This window comes from Microtus pennsylvanicus, chromosome 8, assembly GCF_037038515.1.
Source record: "Microtus pennsylvanicus isolate mMicPen1 chromosome 8, mMicPen1.hap1, whole genome shotgun sequence".
Lineage (NCBI taxonomy): Eukaryota > Metazoa > Chordata > Mammalia > Rodentia > Cricetidae > Microtus > Microtus pennsylvanicus.
This window is the reverse complement of record NC_134586.1, coordinates 13,211,070-13,230,131: the sequence shown is the minus strand read 5'-3', so window position 1 is coordinate 13,230,131 and position 19,062 is coordinate 13,211,070. Positions and strand designations below refer to the sequence as shown.

Here is a 19,062-nt window from a genome sequence, read left to right as displayed (position 1 = left end):
ATGAGACTCATGTTTTGTAGTCTGAAATGAGATGTAATAAACAATTATACATAGAAAGAGTGAACAAGAATTGGGCAACGTGGACGCCTCTGATGGGCCCTATCAGAGGCGTGACATTGTTCAAAACATATGTAACAGAGTTAATAGGAGGAGTTCAGTGAAAACCAGGTAAAGGGGCAGGGTAAAACCGGGAGTAAAACCGGGAGAGTGTGGTCACGTGGCCTGGCTCTCAGCCAAGATGGCGAAAAGAGTCACCTGACCCACCTGGCCCTCAGCCAAGATGGCGACCACCACGTTTTGTGAAAAAAAGTTTTTGTTTTGTTGTAGAGCCGCCATGACATAACAGAAGCCGCAGCCAGGAGGGGCAAAAGGCTGGAACCGAAAAAAACGGGTCATTTACAGTTTTTCTCTAAGTTATATTGGATTGAACAGAGGCATTAAAGCATGAGGCCTGAGTGATAGGTCTGGACAGCTTGATACCCATGGCCAAAACCGCAGAAAAAACACTCACAAAAAGGCACCTGAGACAGAGAAACCGTGTCTCGAAAAAACAAAACAAAAACAAAAAAAACCAAAAAGGCATCTGAGGCCATGAAGGCAAGGAGCAGTTGGAATCGACCACCATAGGTCCTATAAGCAGGCGTCCAAGCTTACAGGGGACAGTGGTATGGCCTAATTGAATCGGCCCCTGCCTCTGACGGGAGGCAAATTCCCGGGCAGGGGGGGAAACAATTGACCTGCCCGCACCGTAGTGAGCTGTGCTCACACCGTGGTGAGGTATACCGAGAGGACAGAAAAGAACAGAAAGGAGAACTGGAAGCCCCGGGCTTCCAGGCGCGAGTGAAATGAGGGGCTAAGCCTAGCTAGCCCTTTGAGGCAGGTATAGCCACGAATGAAAAGCCAGGAGTGAATGCTAGCGAAAGGAACAACCAGGTAAGTTCCTCCCGACCCCAGACAGCACTCGAGATTTCCGGGAGCTCAACAGAAATCTCTGGACTAAAAGGGGGTGGTTAAGCTAGCCGAAGAGGATTTAAGATGATTCATAAAGCCGCGCCCAGGCAGATGCAACACGTGGGTTTTGACCGTGCCCCGGGAGGCGGAGGGCAGAGCTCCGGGTGGTGCCAGCCGAAGCTCCAGCCCCAGATGGCGATCCAGGGTGGGTGGTCTCTCAACCAAAGCAGAGCGGGGAGACACTCACCGATTAAAGCAATTAGGGAAGCTGGTGAAGTGGAAAAGAACCCGGTTCGGGAGTCATGTGGCACCAATCTTATTCTTTTCTTTTTTTTTTGATTTTCGAGACCAATCTTATTCTTAAGATGTTTCTAAGATGTTTGCGGTGCAGCTGCTAGCCCTGAAGAGACAGTTGTAAGATCCCCAGGCCGGCTGGCGGAGCCCACCATGCGACAAGCGGCTACAGTTTCCCATGAGCGGGAGGGCACCGTATGGCCAGTGGTGGTGGGTAACAGACACATAAACACAAAAATAGGCATAAAGCTAAAATATTTATTACAGGAGAGAGAGAGGGAGAGAGAGAGAGAGAGAGAGAGAGAGAGAGAGAGAGAGAGAGAGAGAGAGAGAGAGAGAGAAGGAGAGGAGAGACAAAGCCCTGTGTGTACACCGGGAGAGAACAGGAGAGAGGGATAGCAGCAGAGGTCAGAGGTAAAAAAGGAGTGGGCGTGGCTAGGGCAGGGACTGAAACCTTCTGTACGTTTATAAGTAAAACTTTCCTCTCGAACCTTGAACTTCTGCCTCTGGTTTTGGTCACAGCGACAAGGAAGTAGCCAATATAGATCCCTTTTAGTAGGGATTTGAGACAGTGTCTTCTGCCTTAATTAGGGCTGGTTTTGAATAAACTTATTTTCTTCCACCAACTTCTGTCTCCCGTGTCCTCTGTGGTGTGGTGGGAAGTGTGGATCTCAGATTCTGATAACCAAAAGATGAACAAAAAGTTTAAATAGTTCCTTTAAAAGGAAGCCGGTGGATTCCTTTGCTCTCTGTCTTTGGGAGAAATAACAACGCTGACCAAACAGAGGCAAGCAATCACCATCAGATCAGGGGTGCATCTCCTGCTGGAAGCTGGAAAAACAAAAAAAGACACAACTTAGAGATGGATTAGATGGGGGATATTTTTAAACATTTTTAAGCAAGGTGTAGTGACTTGGGTGCCAGAAGCAGGCGGTTCTCTGAGTTCAAGGCCAACTTGGTCTACAAAGGGAGTTCCAGGACAGCCAGAGCTGTGTAGTGAGGCACTGCCTCTAAATAACTCTCTCTCTCTCTCTCTCTCTCTCTCTCTCTCTCTCTCTCACACACACACACACACACACACACACACACACACTCATGTTTGAGATTGGGTCTCACTCTGTACGTAGTTCTGGCTGGTCTGGAACTTGATAAGTAGCTACCATCTCACAGAGATCCACCTGCTTCTGCCTCCTGTGCAAGGTTTGCTTTATTTTGAAACGCGTGTGTATGAACGCATGTGTGTTTGTGTGGAAGCGTGCACACTGGAATGCAGGTGCCCATACAGGTGGTTGTGAGCCACAAGCAATGTGTGCTGGGAACTGAACTGCATTCTTCTGACAGAGTGGCAGTGCTCTTTGCTGCTAAACCTTCTTCCCAGCCCCAGCCGCAGAGAATGTTCTTTGGGAACGAGCCCATTTCTTCCTTATTCATTGATGTAACACAGTGACTTCCTAATGGCAACATCTGAAGTCAGTTACTTTTAAAAACTAAACTCAAAACAACTCTCCATTATGATTTGAGCATAAATGCCTCAAGGCAATGTCTTCTTAACACTCTGCTGCTGGTGCTGATTTGGAAGGTATGCAAACCCTTAGGAAGTACAGCCTTGCTGGAGGAATTTCTCACTGGGGACTGGCCTTTGAGTTTTATAACTTGGCCCTATTTTGTCTGTTTTGCATTTCCTGTGCACTTAGTGAGAAGCTGCGGTATACTCCTGCCTTAGCGCCTTCCACAATGTGGAGGACTGAGTTTCTGTACCGGGAGTTATGGCCGTCAGACGCTTAAAAGAAACCCCACACTAGCTCAGAAATAAGAAATAGGCATTTATTAAGGGGTAAACTCACAAATCAGAACTCTCTGCTTGACTGGTTGAATCACACGACCCAAACAAAGGAGCAGCCGACTGGGCACGGAGCAAGGGGAATGAGAGAGAAGGGGTACACACACGCTTGGCTTCCCCGTAAACAGTAAGAGAGGCCATGCCCAGTATGCGGGTTAATACAAGCTGTAATACTTCCTACAGCACCTCCCCTTTTTCTTTGTCTAAGGGGAGCTCACCAGGGCCAGTTGGACTGGAACTGAACGAGCATGTGATCAAACTGGACCCTCTGAATGTGGCTGACAATGGGGGCTGATTGAGAAACCAATGATAATGGCACTGGGACTTGTTTCTACTGCATGTACTGGCTTTTTGGGATCCTAGTCTGTTTGGATGAACACCTTCCTAGGCCTGGATGGAGGGGAGAGGACCTTGGACTTCCCACAGGGCAGGGTACCCTGCCCTCTCTTAGGACTGGAGGGGGTGGGGGGAGGGTGAGTGGGGGAGTGAGAGGGAAATGGGAGGAGTTGGAAATTTTGAATGGCATTATTTATAGAACAAAAAAATTTAAAATTAAAAGAGAGTTCTAAGCCTAATACAAAATCATATACAATAAGAACAAATATCCTATTCTAACTAGCTTAAGTCTTGTATAATAAATAACTTGGCCAAGTCATGAGAGGAAAGTAACTATACTTATTTAGTTTTCAACCCCATCAAAGATCCGAGAAGGGAAACAATATTACTTGAGTAAACAGGAAGTGCAATCGAGCAACTTCCAAAATGTGCAACAAATGACAGAGACAACTAGCTACCTGGGCAATCACCCAAAGTCTCATTTGCAATGTTGAAGCAACCAACTTTGGCTAAGGCCTACGTAACTGACATACCATTTTCAAAGGCAAGAAACTTTTCAAAACTCTTATTCTGTCTTGTCAGGATTTGACAGTCCTGTTTTATCCATTTACGGATACTATATATCTTTATCAGTGGTTGAGGTATGGGCATTTCTTTGCCCAAAGGCCAGTTCTGCCAAGAAGAAAAGAATGCTCAACATTCTTCTGTCAATTATGTTTTAAATAAACGTTGATTGGTCAGTAGCTAGGCAGGAAATATAGGCAGGACAACCAGACAGGAAGTAGAGATGGGTCAATAAGAACAGGAGAATTCTGGGAAGGAGGAAGCACATTTCTCCACAGTCCCGTCCAGACACCAAAGAAGCAAGATTTGACCTGCCTCGCCGAAAAAGGTACCGAGCCATGTGGCTAACAGACAAGAATAATGGGCTAATATAAGAGTAAATAAGAAGCCTGAGCTAATGGGCCAATCAGTTTATCATTAATATAGACCTTTGTGTTATTTCTTTGGGGCTAAATGGCTGTGGGACCTGGTGGGAGGACAGAAACCAGGCAGGACAGAAAATTTATGCCTTCACGTTTCCTAAAGCTGTAAGCCCAAATAAATCCTTCTCCCTCTTAAGGCATTTTGTTATAGCATTAAGAAAAGGAATGGACACAACTGCATCCTCTTTGATTTCTGACTTGGAGAACTTAAGTTATTCTGCACAGGAGACAGAAAGAGGTCCAGAGACTTTCTCAGTCTCTAGGCCATCATCGTTATCTTCAGTATCACATCAGCTGCTGCATGACTCCTCCCCTATCATCACTGCTGTGAAAGCTAACCTTTGATTAGTCTGGGTCTGTTTTGAGCTCTCAGCATTAAGAACGTGTGTATTGATGTTTCTATGTGGATGTGTGTAAATTCTAGTGCACATTATATGTGCGCACATATGTGTGCAGCCAGAGGTGGAAGCTCAGCACCTTCCTCTGTCACTCTCCACCTTAATTTTTGAGATAGAGATTCTCACTGGCCCTGGAGTTCACTGATTGGCTAGAATGGTCGGCCATGCAGCTCTGGGATTCCACCTTCTCTACTTCCTTCCCCTCCCCCACCCCAGTACTAAATTTGCAATGTGTGCCATCACATCGGATTGTTTTTAATGTGGGTGCTGGGGATCCGAACTCAGGTCCTCATGCTCTTGTAGCAGGAGCTTTACTGACTCAGCCATCACCACCCAGCCCCCTCGACGTCTGCTAAGCTATTTAGCCCTCACAACAAACTCAGGAGGTATTTATCTTCCTTGTCTTCGTTTTGTAATTGATAACATAGTAGCAGAGGGATGTAAATGTCACATATGTAGCGAGGGCAGCAGAAGTGGCCTCGCTTAGGTTGCTTCCCCTTGGGAGGCTCTTTCCTCAGACAGGTATGAGTCTAACTCTCCCCTCCACCCCTGTGCACCCCTTTTTGCTCAGCAGCTCCTCCTCTGTGGTGCTTTCCTTAACCACCGGTTTTAATATTGCATCTCTCCCAGCATCTTCTAGGCACTGGTCCTGCTCGGTTTTGTTCCATAGTACCAACCGCCCAATATAACCTATGGTTTGTTTTGTTGTCTGCCTCTTCAAAGTGGAATGGAGAATCCCTGAGGGCAGAGGTGTTTCCCGAGCCATTCCCTTGCTAGAATAATTCCAGCACACAGGAAATGCTCAATGAATATTTACGGGATGCATGACCCCTAGCTGTTGTTTAATATGGTGATGTTACTACATCAGACACACAAGTGACATTGTCACCCTACAATCCTGTTTATCCTCGGCAGCTTCTTCATAAGAATTAGGATGATAATTTTTTATTATTTTTAACTGTGACATCTGTGTGTGGCTCCTGAGTATGTCCAGGTGAGTGCTGAGGTTTGAGGAAGCCAGAGGCATCAGAACCCCTGGAACGGGAGTTCTAGGTGGTTGTGAGTTGGCTGATGTGGATTCTGGAGACCAAACTCAGGTTCCAGAGACCAGTACATGTTCTTATCTTCTGTGGTAGTTTGAATGTAATTGGCCCCTGTGATCTCATAGGGGGTGGCACTCTTAGGATGCATGGTTTTGTTGGAGTGGGTATGGCCTTGTTGAGGAAGCGTGTCCCAGTGGGGGTGCGCTTTGAGGTTTCCTATGCTCAGTGTTGACTTCCTGTTGGCTGCAGGATATAGTTCTCTCAGCTCCTCCAGCGGCACGTTTACCCGCAGGCTGCCATGCTCCCGGCCATGATGAGGGAACCTCTACAACTGTAAGTGAGCCCCCTCAATGAAATGTGTTCCTTATAAGAGCTGCTGTGGTCATGGTGTCTCAGAACTAAGACAACTGCTGAACCATCTCTCCACTCCCTAGAAGCTGTTTTTTATGTTTTCCTCCCAGGTTGAATGAATTTTTTTCTTCCTTTCTGTTAATTTAGAATATTACTTAGCAAAAATTAGGCACTTAAAATGAGGTAGAGCTCCCCTTGCTGTGTCTGTCTCTGTCCTTACAGTTAATCTCTCTAAAGCATATATTTATACCATTAGGCTGCTATCTCTCTTCCACATGCAAAGGACTTCCCAGGTTCTTGCTTTTGCTTGAGTGGGTAAGACACCTAAGTCCTGACATGTCATTTCCACAAGCAAACACTGTTTCCATTTCATAAGCAGCGTAACCAGCCCAGGGCTCACGTGTCGTCACAAGACCTCATAGCTGCTGACATGCTCTGACTCCAGAGTCTATTTGCTTTTTAACCCTACAGGTTCTATTCAATTCTTTTAGACCTGGTCTCAGGCTAGAGCTCACTATGTAGTCCGGACTGGCTTTGAACTTGCAGCAGTCCTCCGTGGAACATTCCTTTATACTGTGTGAACATGTGCCACTGTGATTGGTTCAATAAAGAAGCTGACTGGCCAATAGCTGGGCGGGATAAGTTTCGGTGGGAGAACCAGACTAAGGACACTGGGGAGAAGAGGGGTGGAGACAGAGGAGTTGCCAGCCAGACACAGAGAGGAAATAGGAGGTGCAAGATGAAAGAGAGGTAAAGCTACATGGCAGAAAGTAGATTAATACAAATGGGTTAGTTAGAGTTGTAAGTGCTAGTCAGTAATAAGCCTGAGCTCTCGACCAACCATTCATAATTAATAATAGTCTCAGTGTAGTTATTTGGGAGCAGCTTCCAGGACACAGAGAAACTGCCTACAATCCTCCTGCCTTAGTCTCCGCTAGTGCCAAGATTACAATCATAAGACATTAAAAACAGCTCTAAATTATTTGTTCTTTTACCCATTTCCCTGAGACAGTCACTTTACATCAAGGCCAGTGAACTGAAGTCCAGAGAAAAACGAAACAAGGAAGAACAGTAATGGAACTAGATGTTGGAGCTCTTCCCGTGGCAGAGGGCCTGTGAAGAGCCTTCCACACACTGTCATTTCCTTCTCACCAGCGTCTCATGGGGTCAGTTTTAGCAATGGCTTCCCGTTTACATGCTCAGCAACAGGTGTGGAGACCACGCTACTCCCCCAAGACCACGCTACACCCCCCAAGACCACGACACTATTGTTCTCCACTGGCAAAGGTCACAGGTAAAACTAAGCTGCTACAAACAGCTGGCTGTGTTTTTCTAGAAGCATACCAAGAATTTTGGTGATTTGAAATATTTTGACATAAATCCTTCTTTGTAAAACCAGTGATAAAGAGCAGATTGTGTATTGTGTGGTGTAGTGTGTGTGTGTGTGTGTGTTTGCCACACATTTGTTTTACTGAAAGGAATTACTTAAGGGAGAAAAACAAATTAAACATTCTGTTGGCATAGTTTGACTCTTAATAAACATGAAAACGTTGCTATGGCAAGTAGTGTAGATCATGTGAGGGGCAACAAAGTAATTACAAGGGAGACAGGCTAGTTTCGAATAACCTAATTTTTCTTTTTTGTATTTTCTCCCTTGAATCTGTTTTGTTACCAGTTTGAGCCCTTGGCTTATTTTTGAATGTTCAGGTCCTTGGTTCTTTGAATTTGGGTTTCAAGTTCACAAAACTAAAGGGGTTTATTTTGACCTAAACTAAAAGACTGGGAAAGTTACGTTTTTTTAATATACTATTTCTCACTGAGACAAAGATAGAATCCTAACTGGTTAATTTTAACGGTCTGTTTTTGTTATTGTTGTTTTTTTTTTGTTTGTTTGTTTGTTTGTTGTTTTTTGAGACAAGGTCTCAGGCTGGCCTCAGCCTCCCTAGATTAACTAGGACTGACTTTGAACTCCCAGTCCCAACTCTTCTTTCCAAACCCTGGGTCAGAGGCATGTGCCACCCTGTCATACAGCGTGCTGTCTTTTAAAGAATCCATCTCTTGAGTTACAGGTGAAGAGGGGGAGGCAGGCTGACCTGGCTCATAGGGACTTCGGGAATACGCACTAGAGTGTGGCCTTTGCTCTGGAAAGATAATGTAAGAATGAGAAACTGTCTTAGGAGAGGATCTGAGTTTCCTGAGGAGTTAGATGCCAGTATTCCAGAACATCCATGAGTTCCCTAGATAGACCATAGTGGGAGAAGTCAGCCGTAGCTCTAGCAGCAGGTTGCTTGTTGGTTCCCAGCCACCTGGCTAGCTTAGACCCGAAATAATCATACAGAAACTGTATTAATTAAATCACGGCTTGGTCCATTAGCTCTAGCTTCTTATTAGCTAACTCACACATTAATTTAACCCATTTCTATTCATCTGTGTATCGCCACATGGCAGTGGCTTACGAGGTAATGTTCCCAGGGTCTATCTCAGATCTGGGGAGAATGCACTGACCCTACTTAGGAAAGGAACTGCCATGAAAAAAAATCTATAGCACTAAGATAGGTGTGTTGGTACATGCCTGTAATACCAGAAACACGTGGTGGGCGGTACATGTCTGTAATACTAGCATTTGGGAGGCAAAGGCAAGAGGGTCAGGAGCTTGGGTGGATACTAAGTTCTAGAGTAGCCTGAGACCTCATCTAAGAAGAAAAGAAAATAATTGGTAGTGCCCCTTTCTTCCCAGGGTTCATGTATGGATATAGTTTCCAGAAGTTGGGATAATTAGAACACTATCTGAATGAGCACAAATGGCTCAAGGGAAGTTTCTTAAGACATCAAGAGCATCTCCTACTATGGTAGTGGCCGAAAAATTAGAGAAAACCACTGCAGCGTTCAACTGAGAATGTCCTGAAGGCAATTACGGTTTTCCCATCAATCAAGATGAGTATGTGCTGACTGTGTCCAACCCAGAGCGTCCAACAGCTCTGTCCTCAGCTAAAGTGAAGGTCGGCAGCCAGACTGTGGCAGACGAGGCTTGGGGAGGGCCTCAGAGAACCACCAGGCTGGCCGGTGTCCTCTTCACCTTCCTGCAGAGCCCATGCTCAAAGGAAGAAAAGCCCTTCCTGCAGCAAGCGCTTGGGTCTCTCCTTTTCCCCTTCCAGACACTTCATAGTTGGGCCAGCTGGGAGGAGACCAGATGCTAGTGCCAGCTCTTGGCTCACATGTCTTTCCCCTTTTCAGTTTATGGAAAAAAAAATGTCACCTAGCATGAAGTCCCCCACCCCCTGGAGGCTATAAAGCTTGGAATTTACATTTTTTTTGGAAAAAGAAATTTGTTTACATTACAAAAGAAATGGTTATGTACAGCTATGTTTGACTACAGCTCTTTTCATTTGACTAAGAGTTGCACTTTTGATCATAATCTTTTTTTAGGTCTTCAGGACCCTAACTGTTTCTAGCCTGTGACTTATAGGGTGACTCAGGTACCAGAACTTGTAACACGATTGACTAAAACTCAGAGACAGATACTGGATTCAACCTGAAGGTCAGAAAAACAAAACAGCCAGCCACAGGCTCTTACCTCTACCTCAGTCTGAAATGGCGATCCTGCCTCCAGGAATCCTCAGAATGAGACTGTGTCTAAGAGCTGTCTCCTCCTGTTTTATATTCCTCTCTAGGGCTGGGATTAAAGGCATACACCACTACTGCCCGGTTTCTATAGCAAACTAGTGTGGCTACCGTGATTAAAGGTGTGTGTCACCACTACCTGGTCTGTATGGCTGACCAGTGGGGCTGTTTTACTCGCTGATCTTCAGTCAAGCTTTATTTATTAAAATACAAATGAAATCTCACTATAAGAACTGTTTCCAGCCTAGCGACTTATATGGTGACCGGGAGATAGAAAGAAGGTTCCCCCCTCCACCACTGTCCACACACTCACCAAGAGGGGGCTGACCTGTCTATCTGGGGACTAAAGTTTACAGGTAATTCCGATTTACCATTTATCGTCTGCTAAGGAATGTTTAAGTAATTTAGCATCTTAGTTTACTGCTCATTGTATAGGTCTTTTTTCTCTCTTTTTACTTGAGTGCTGGGGAATTGAACTTAGGGCTTCCAGCATGCGATATACCCACTCTGGCTTTGGTGCTCGTCTTGTAGAAGAGAAACTTAAAGAGATTCGGCTGCTTGGCCAAGGACATCTAGCTAATGAGTGGAAGAGGTGGTTATGGAGCCAAGCAAGTGGATCTGGGGTCAAGCTGCCCAGCTCCCTGCCTGGCTCTTGAATACCTGGTTCTCCAGGCCCTGTCCACAGAGGGCAACGAAAGGGCATTGCTTTCCATAAGTATGTTATGGTTTCAGATGTTCACTGAAGACAACCAAACACCCAGTGTCTGATACTGTATATGGCTATCACTGCTAAGTCTTGACTCAAGGTTGAGCTAAAGTTGTGTTTAAGTGGTTTCATTATGGGATAGCAGTGTGTGTGTGTGTGTGTGTGTGTGTGTGTGTGTGTGTGTGTGTGAATGAGAGAGAGAGAGAGAGAGAGAGAGAGGGAGAGAGAGAGAGAGAGAGAGAGAGAGAGAGAGAGAGAGAGAGAGAGGAGGGGGTCCAAGAATCAGTGTCATCTGTGTTTTATAGTACTCGGTATCAGACATAGGCCCTTGTGCTCGCTGAGCAAGTGGTCTCCCACTGAGTGACATCCTGGGATTTGTTCTGGAACACCTTTCTTTAAAGTTGACAGAATGGCAGCATATATTTCCCCAATCTCCTATTTGTGCTTCAAGTCCTTCCCTTCCCTTCCCTTCCCTTCCCTTCCCTTCCCTTCCCTTCCCTTCCCTTCCCTTCCCTTCCCTTCCCTCCCCTCCCCTCCCCTCCCCTCCCCTCCCCTCCTCTCCCCTCCCCTCCCTTCTCCTCGCCTCCCTTCTCCCCTCCCTCCCTTACTCCCCCTCTCTCTCCTTTTTTCCCCTTCCTTCCTTCCTTCCTTCCTTCCTTCCTTCCTTCCTTCCTTCCTTCCTTCCTTCCTTCCTTCCTTCCTTAAGACAGGATCTCGTATCCCAGTCTGACCTTGAACTTGCTATATAGTCGAGGACGGCCTTGACCTACTGATCGTCTTGCCTCTGCTCCTAGGCAAGGATCATGGGACCTGCCTGGATGTGCTCTTGCTCATTATCAAGGCATCATTCTTTTCTTCATATTCTACTGCAGTTTTTCATTCTTTGGCAAACACAACTGTCTTGACTCTGTGGAGCCAATCTTCATGTCATTCATTTTGCTGCCAAGGGGAAGATAGAGGAGATAACAATACGGACAGGTCATCTCTTCCCAGTCTGTATGTGCAGACAGGGTGAGCAGACTAGACCTTGGCTTGGCGATGCCCTGCACAACACTGTGGGGAATGGAACTGGGAAGGGCTGAATCTGAGGTATAGACATTAGTGTTGATGAAGGAGTGGAGAGAGACTGGGAAATAATCCAAAGGTAGATGGTGCAGCTGGCTTACAACTGACTTTGCCTGCATTCATATGTGGGGAAGGACTATTGTCCCTAAATGAACAGAACAGAACTTGCGACAGACCTGCCCCTTAGCAGAGCAACTGGGTGGCAACACGAAGGACCAGAGTGGGATTACTTACTTTTCCTAAAGAGCATGCTTTTTTTTTTGTCTATTGTGATATCTTGAATCTCTCTCTCTCTTTTTTAAATATTTATTTATTTATTAATTATGTATACAATATTCTGTCTGTATGTATGTCTGCAGGCCAGAAGAGGGCACCAGACCCCATTACAGATGGTTGTGAGCCACCATGTGGTTGCTGGGAATTGAACTCAGGACCTTTGGAAGAGTGGGTAATGCTCTTAACCTCTGAATCTCTCTTTTTTAAAGGTTATTTCCCACAATATCCCCACAGCTGCTTTTAAAACGTTGATCAATTAAATAACCCACTTCTTTTCTGTTTTTAAATTATGTGTACTGGTTAGTACAACTTGACACAAGCTAGACTAATTTTGGAAGAGGGACTCTCAAATGAGAAAATGGCTCCATAGGATTGGTCTATATAGACAAGTTTGTAATGCCTTTTCTTAGTTATTGGTTGATGGCAGAGGGCCCAGCCCATTGTGGGTGGTGCCATTCTTGGGCTGCTGGTCCTGGGTTCTTTAACAAAGCAGGCTGAACCAGCCATGGAGAGCAAGCCAGTAAGCAGCACCCCTCCATGGTCTCTGCATCAGCTCCCCCTGCTTGGTTCCTGCTCTGACCTCCCTAGATGATGGATGGACTCCAAGCTATAAGACATAATAAATCCTTTCTTTTCCAACTGGCTTTTGGTCATAGTATTATCACAGCAATAGAAACCTAACTAAGACACTATGCATTTTAAAAGATGTACTTATTTTATGTTATGCATATGAGCACTGTGCCTGAGCGTATGCCCAGTGCCCACAGAGGCCAGAAAAGACATCAGAACTGGGGCTGGAGTGTGAGTCTCCATATGGGTTGGTACTGGGGACCGAATCTGAGTCTTCTGGAAGAGCAGTCAATACTCTTGAGCCCTGAGCCTCGTTTCCAACCCATTTTAAGGGGACGGTCTCACACATCCTAGGCTTGCCCTGAACTTGCTATGTAAGCACAGTATGACCCTGGACTTCTGATCTTCCTGCCTAAACCATGACACCTGGTTTAATGCCATGTTGGGGTTCTAGTCCAAGGCCCTTGTGCTGGTCAGTATCCTCCCAGGCCTGGACCTTCTACATCTTTTTGATATTGTTTGTTGGTTTTGTGTCTGTTGTTTTGTAATAGGGTCTTACTCATAGCTCTGGCCAACTCTCTGTAGACCAGGCTGGCCTTGAACTCACAGAGATCCTTCAGTCTCTGCTTCCCAAATGCTGGGATTAGAGTTGTGTATGTCACCATGCTTGGCTGATGTCCTCCATACTTCTGATGACTTCTTATCATCCATAGCTTACAGTGGATACAGGTCCATCAGGTCCACCAGAACTTACTGCTTGGATAAGGCCCCTAATACTTCTCTGGGCCTCTCCCCTCTCCACACACTGCTCTCTGGCCACTCTGGGCCCCATGATTTTACTGTATTCTTACTCTCTTTCACTAAAAACTTCCATGCCCATTTCAAGTCCCACGTAGCCCTCTGTTGGAAGCCCGCCTCACTTTCTCCAGAAGCAGAGCAGCTCCCTGCATGGACCAGGGAGCTCAAACCCATCCCTCAAACATCTGCTGGATCACTTGGGACTTTCAGATTCGCACATTAGTTTCTGCTCTCCTTGTTCATTAGACTAAAATTCCCCCAGGATAATGACTTTGTTTTGATTCATTCTATGTTGCCAAGGTGTCCAATCTTAACAGAATAGGCTTAAAGAATAGAAAACTGGAAAGTAAAAATTTTACTTTTTGTGTTAATTTGAGAACCTCTTATTCATATAAGGACCTTGACCTCCTTCCTGAAGAAAAAAGTTTGATGGAGAAGGTAAAAAAATATATATATCATGCACTATCTTCTGTTGGGGATTGTTATTTCAACATTGTAAAGATGTATTACGTTTGTTTGTGCTGTGGAATGTTACTTCAACTATGCAAAGGTGTATTGCATTTGTTTATGTTGCGTTAGTGCAATTAGGCAAAGGTGTTACAACTGTTTATGCTGTATTTATTTAACCATGGAAATAGGTGTTGCCTTTGTTTTACTTTGCCTGCCTAAGAGACCTGATTAGCCCAATAGAAAGATGAATGACCAATAGCTAGGCAGAGGTGGGGCTGGTAGGGAGAGAGAATAAGTAGGAGGAGAACTCTAGGCTTGAGGGAGAAAGAGAGGGAGATGCCTGGGCTTAGTCAGCCAGGCAGCCACCAGCCAGAAACCAAGGAAGCAGTGAAAGTAGAATATACAGAACTAAATAAAGGTAAAAAGCCCCAAAGCAGGGGCTGGAGAGATGGCTCAGAGGTTAAGAGTACTGACTGCTCTTCCAGAGGTCCTGAGTTCAATTCCCAGCAACCACATGATGGCTCACAGCCATCTGTAATGATATCTGGTTCCCTCTTCTGGCCAGCAAGCATACAAACAGAGAGAACACTGTATACATAATAAATAAATAAATCTTTTAAAAAAAAGCCCCAAAGCAAAACACAGATGAAGAGAAACGGGTTAAAATAAGTAGTAAGAGCCAGTGAGACAAGTTTAAGATAAGGCTGAACATTCAAAACTAATAAGTCTCTGGGTTGTGATTTGGGAGCTGGTTAGTGGCCCAACATGGGGTGCCAAATATATCAGGCTTTCTCTTGGGGCCAGTGTCCCCTACTCCAAGCCCACTCAGACAAAAAAACAAACAACCAAACAAACCCGCGAAGACCGATCTACGATTGTGAAACATACAGATCCAGTTTAGAGCAGGCTTACCTTTTAACAGCTGGCAGTTGTATGTGCTCAGGTTCCCAACAGACCGCAAGTTTATCAACTCTCCTTTGGGGTTGCGGCTCTTACTTACAACTTCAAATACCTCATAGGGGGGGATCAAGACTTCCTTCCGGAAAGAGAAGCCTTGCAAAGAGGCACCCAGGCACGTAGCAATAGTAAACAGTGTCTGGTTTCCAGACTCCTGGGTCTCCTCCCTCAGCAGGGAGGCAGAGAGGAACTGGCCAAACCGAATGGTGGCACCCACATGGACTTCAAACTTCACCTTCTTCATCCCATGGTGCACCTCGTAGCACAGGTCACTGTTCTTTGTGGCTCTCTCTTCCCTCAGCAGCTGGATGGCTGAGGTGAGGAAGTAATGCAAATACTTGAAGTGGAATGACTGTTGGTACTGCCCGGGAGATCCCACAGCCTTGGCCATGGCTGTGGCAAAGTCAGAGCTCACATTGTGATTCAAGGTGTAGACCAAGATGGCGACAGCATGTGTAGTGGTCATGCTCTCGGGGAGGGTTTCCTCTTGGCTCAACCAGGTTAAGTGGGCTTTTTGCCAGGCTCTGGAGTAATACTTATGACTGTCTATTTCCTCCACGAAGTAGTCTCCTTGGCTTAGCTCCTCCATGACCTGTTTGCTACAGCCTTGGTATTGATCATCGAAAGAATCTGGTGTCAAGTCAAGGTCAACTTTGAGAGCAACCTGTAAGAGAAGGAAATCTTGATTTGTGTTATCCAAGCCAGATAGATGGAAATGAGGTCATAGATTTGTTGTGTCCTACAGCGTTTTACACGTGATAGTCAAGCCGTGTCTATTATAATGACCCCCGTGCTATTCCTACCTGGTCTGGGATTATCGTTATTCATAAGAAGCACACAGAACTCAAAAGCTCATCTCGCCAGGAAGGAAGTGTTCTGTACCATAGAGCTCACAGTGTTTCTATATTTTGAATTTGTTGAAGAAATAAGGCACTAACTGTATAGTTTGATTTTACTTTCTGCGTCCTTCAGCTTCCCTTCACAGGTGTTAAGAGAAGGTCGTTAAGAGCTGGGTGTGGTGGCTCGTGTTTATAAAACTAGCACGTGGAAGGCTGAGGTAGGAGAACTGCTGAGTTGGAGGCCTGCCTGGGTACATACAGTGTGGGACCCTGCCTTGATGAACGATTAGTAAAAACTCAGGGTCAGAAATTGGGGTTCAACCTAAAGATCCGACGTGCAAAATAGCCAGCCACTGGCTCTTACCTCAACCTCAGTCTGAAATGCCGATCCTGCCTCCCAGAATCTCAGAATGAGACTGTGTCTGAGAACTGTCCCCCCCCCCCCATTTTATATTCCTTTCTAGGTTTAGGATTAAAGGCATGCTCCACTGAGATTAAAGTGCATGCCATTGTGGCTAAGCGGATTCAACGTGTGTGTTACCATAATCTGGTCTGTAAGGCTGGCCAGTGGGACTGTCTTACTCTCAGATCTGCAGGCAGTCTTTATTTATTAAAATACAATGGAAACGCCACTACACTGCCTCAACCCAACCCAGTCCAAACAAAACAACCTTATATTAATATATATATTTAACTTTACATCTTGCTGTGTACATGCATGTCCTTGGAGGCCAGAGGTCAATGCCACGGGTCCTCCTTTATTGCTTTCCACTCTGTGTTTTGAGATAAGTTCTCCCACTCAGCCAGGAGCTCAGCAGTTTAGCTGAGGGGTTAGCCAGTGATCTCTGGAGCTCTGGGGACCTACCTGTCTCCACACGCCTTTCCCACTGCTGGTGTGGGGGGTTACAGATGCCTTCCACCGTGCCTGGATTTCATGTGCTTTTTAGGGACCCCCACTCAGATTGCCATGCTTGTGTGTCAAGCACTTTAACCCCGAGCCTTCTTTCCAGCCGCCCTATCTTAAATGTTTAAACTGTATTGAAGAAAAACCTTGAGCGATAAGTAGTGTTAGGTTCTCCATGGGAGACTCTGGTGAAAAAAGCAAACTTCTTGCTTACTTAGATTCTGAAGAAAAAAGGAAGACAACAAAAGGCAAACATGGAATCTAAAATATCCCCCTCCTTCCTCAATGAGGCCACGTGGGTGCAGGCAGCTCTGGGTCTGGTGGCAAGCTGGCTTAAGAGTAAATTTCAGATCCAGTCAGACTTGTCTCCACAAGGGCTGGCAGCTCTGAAGGCTCTCAGATAACATCTTGTCCTGGGGGAAAAGCCCTCTCGTCACAGACTTAAGGTTAACCAAGCCCCAGTGTGGAGAGCAGAGCTGACTCTCTGTGTGCAGTTTTTCTTCCAAATCTTCTCAAGAAAGCACTGTTCCCAGGGGAGCCGGGTGAGCGGAGAGTGGGGGCAGTGCCTAGGCGAGCCTGTCCTCTCGGTAGTGAGGGGACAGCACACTCCTTTGTGGCGGGGTGTTGGGGGGAACACTTGAGCACTGTCTAGGGAGCTCTGAAATGAAGCTAGTGGCTCCCTGGGTTCCATGGGCTCACTATTGAGAACCTTACCTGAATTACCCAATTCAAACCTAGGCTTAAGTCTCAGCAAAGCAATGATGCTTTTCTCACTAACAGAATGTGTCAAAGGGCAAGATTCTGTCCAAGGTCAGTGCTGGTGGGGGTGGAGCTAGAAAGCACTCGCTGTGGTATTTTAAGTGTGTGAGTTATGATGACATGCTGTCTAGTTGCATATAATCTCGGTCCAGTTTTTAAGACCGGTCGAATGATGTTAGGCAGTACATAAGATTTTAAAACAAGCTTCCATTAACCCCCCACAAGCATCACGTTCTCTCAAATATTACCATGTCACCAGATCTCAGGTATTTCCCCGTACCGTTGATCAATAGCTCATTTTCAGTATCTAGATCTTAAGTTAGAATACTCAAAACTTGTGCTGTCCCTACAAAGTTGTTTCGAGTCAAATAGGCTCGAAATTGTCCCTTGGAAACAGTTATTTTAATACTTAAAAAGAATCGGGAAAATAGCTCTATACCAGATCATCAATTATATATAACTCCCCCCCTTTTTTTTAAAATAGCAATTGTTTCCCTCAGTCTTCACTGAGATCCTTTGCTCTTGGATTGTGGTGTCTAAGTTTTTATCCCTGAGGTGGCCACCAGGTATATGTCCATCCTAGTGGTGCGTAGGTCGCACAGACCACCGAGAGATCCCCTTTTCCATTGCCCCTACCTCAGTGCTCCCCGCGGGGGTCTGCAAGGCACAGAGCAACAGCAGCAGCCACAGCGGTGTGACCTGTTCTCCTGGCAGCCACAGCTTCATCCTCCCGTCCTCTGTATTTGGTAGAAGCGTCCTCTTGGATCTACTGGTCAGTGGGCAGTAGTGGCGCTTTGGGTCAGAAGCGCGTCATCGCCCTGAAAGCTGCAACCCGAAGTGAGCTCTAGAGCCCTCCTCTTGGCCTTTTCTATCTGGGCTGTGTCTGAGGTTCTGCTCCTGCCGCGGCAGCTGAGACTTCGGTTGAGCATCAACAACCGACAGCTTCCTCCAGCTCCTTTGTAAAGTTGAAGTCTCTGAAAGACTAGACACGCACGGCACACAAAGATTGTCGAGCCGAGCCAGTTTCAAATTTTAAGAAGGTAAAGCCTTTCTCCCTATCTAGTCAGCATTCTGGGAAATGCCAAGGGTCTGCTCAGGGTCAGGCTCTGCAGTTCAGCCTTGGCTTTCCCAGAATGCAGGAAAAAGCATGCTCATTAGTGCTTGGGGCCAACTCCCATTATCTGGAGCCCCAGGCTTTCATTGTGAGCGCAGCTGGGGAGATGCAATCTTAAGGTGGGCCTGTGTCAGGCTCGTCTGGTTCAGCAGATAGCCCTGCCCTGCACGGCCCTCCACAGGCAGCACACACTTTAAATGTATACTTTTGCTACTCTTCCACAGTGCCTTTGAAACATGCCCATCCGGAGATAGTGACTGTTGGGTTCAGAGTTTTGAACATTTGTTTCTTCTGAGGACTTCAGGTCCTCCATCCGTGATTCTGTGATTAATCCCACACACAGGATTCAAGTCAGCACTTCCACGGTTAGACACTTCCTGCTAAACTCTGAATTCCCGTCCACTCTCCTCCTGACCTGTCAGATGCTGCTAACTCACAGATGTTTGCTATTTATGTTTCCTGCCTCTTATCTCACGCTGAAGAGAAACCAAATCCTCTTCTTGGAAATCCTGGTCTTGCTTGCTTTTTGCAGCTTTAAAGAATGCCCATCCAAAGTCTCTGAAAACCATGGCAGTTCTTCCTCAACAGAAGATCGGAATATAGATCTACAGAAGCCTAAGAGAGGAAGCACAAGTTATCCTTATCTTCCAAGCACAAGTTATTGTTTGGAGAAGCCTCTGTTCTGATTTAAATTTTGGCTTTTTATCCCCCACTCACATGCGCACACACACCACAGCAGAAATGAAGCCACAAGACTTGGTGTACTGTTTCTCCTTAACATTTATTTATTTGTTTTGTGTGTGT

The 19,062-nt window shown here is 45.9% G+C and overlaps 1 protein-coding gene across 1 annotated transcript; it reads right to left on the bottom strand.

Annotated features, from left to right (window-relative positions):
* Nucleotides 1–778: 778 nt before the first annotated feature.
* Art4 (ADP-ribosyltransferase 4 (inactive) (Dombrock blood group)) lies at nucleotides 779–18,196 on the bottom strand. The gene is made up of 3 exons (XM_075982471.1): nucleotides 17,781–18,196; nucleotides 14,598–15,306; nucleotides 779–2,076 (listed from the first exon to the last, which is right to left on the bottom strand). Exons 1-3 carry the CDS (start codon nucleotides 17,868–17,870, stop codon nucleotides 1,964–1,966), a joined length of 912 nt encoding a protein of 303 aa, XP_075838586.1. The 5' UTR covers nucleotides 17,871–18,196; the 3' UTR covers nucleotides 779–1,963.
* Nucleotides 18,197–19,062: the final 866 nt, after the last annotated feature.

Bases quoted from the DNA above. Each gene is read 5' to 3' on its own strand.
- Art4 (XM_075982471.1), bottom strand. From the start codon at position 17,870: ATGAAGCTGTGGCTGCCAGGAGAACAGGTCACACCGCTGTGGCTGCTG. The intron at 15,307-17,780 runs GTAGGGGCAATG...CTTCTCTTACAG, and splicing joins CCCCCGCGGGGAGCACTGAG to GTTGCTCTCAAAGTTGACCT. The intron at 2,077-14,597 runs GTAAGCCTGCTC...TTGTTTTTCCAG, and splicing joins CAACTGCCAGCTGTTAAAAG to CTTCCAGCAGGAGATGCACC.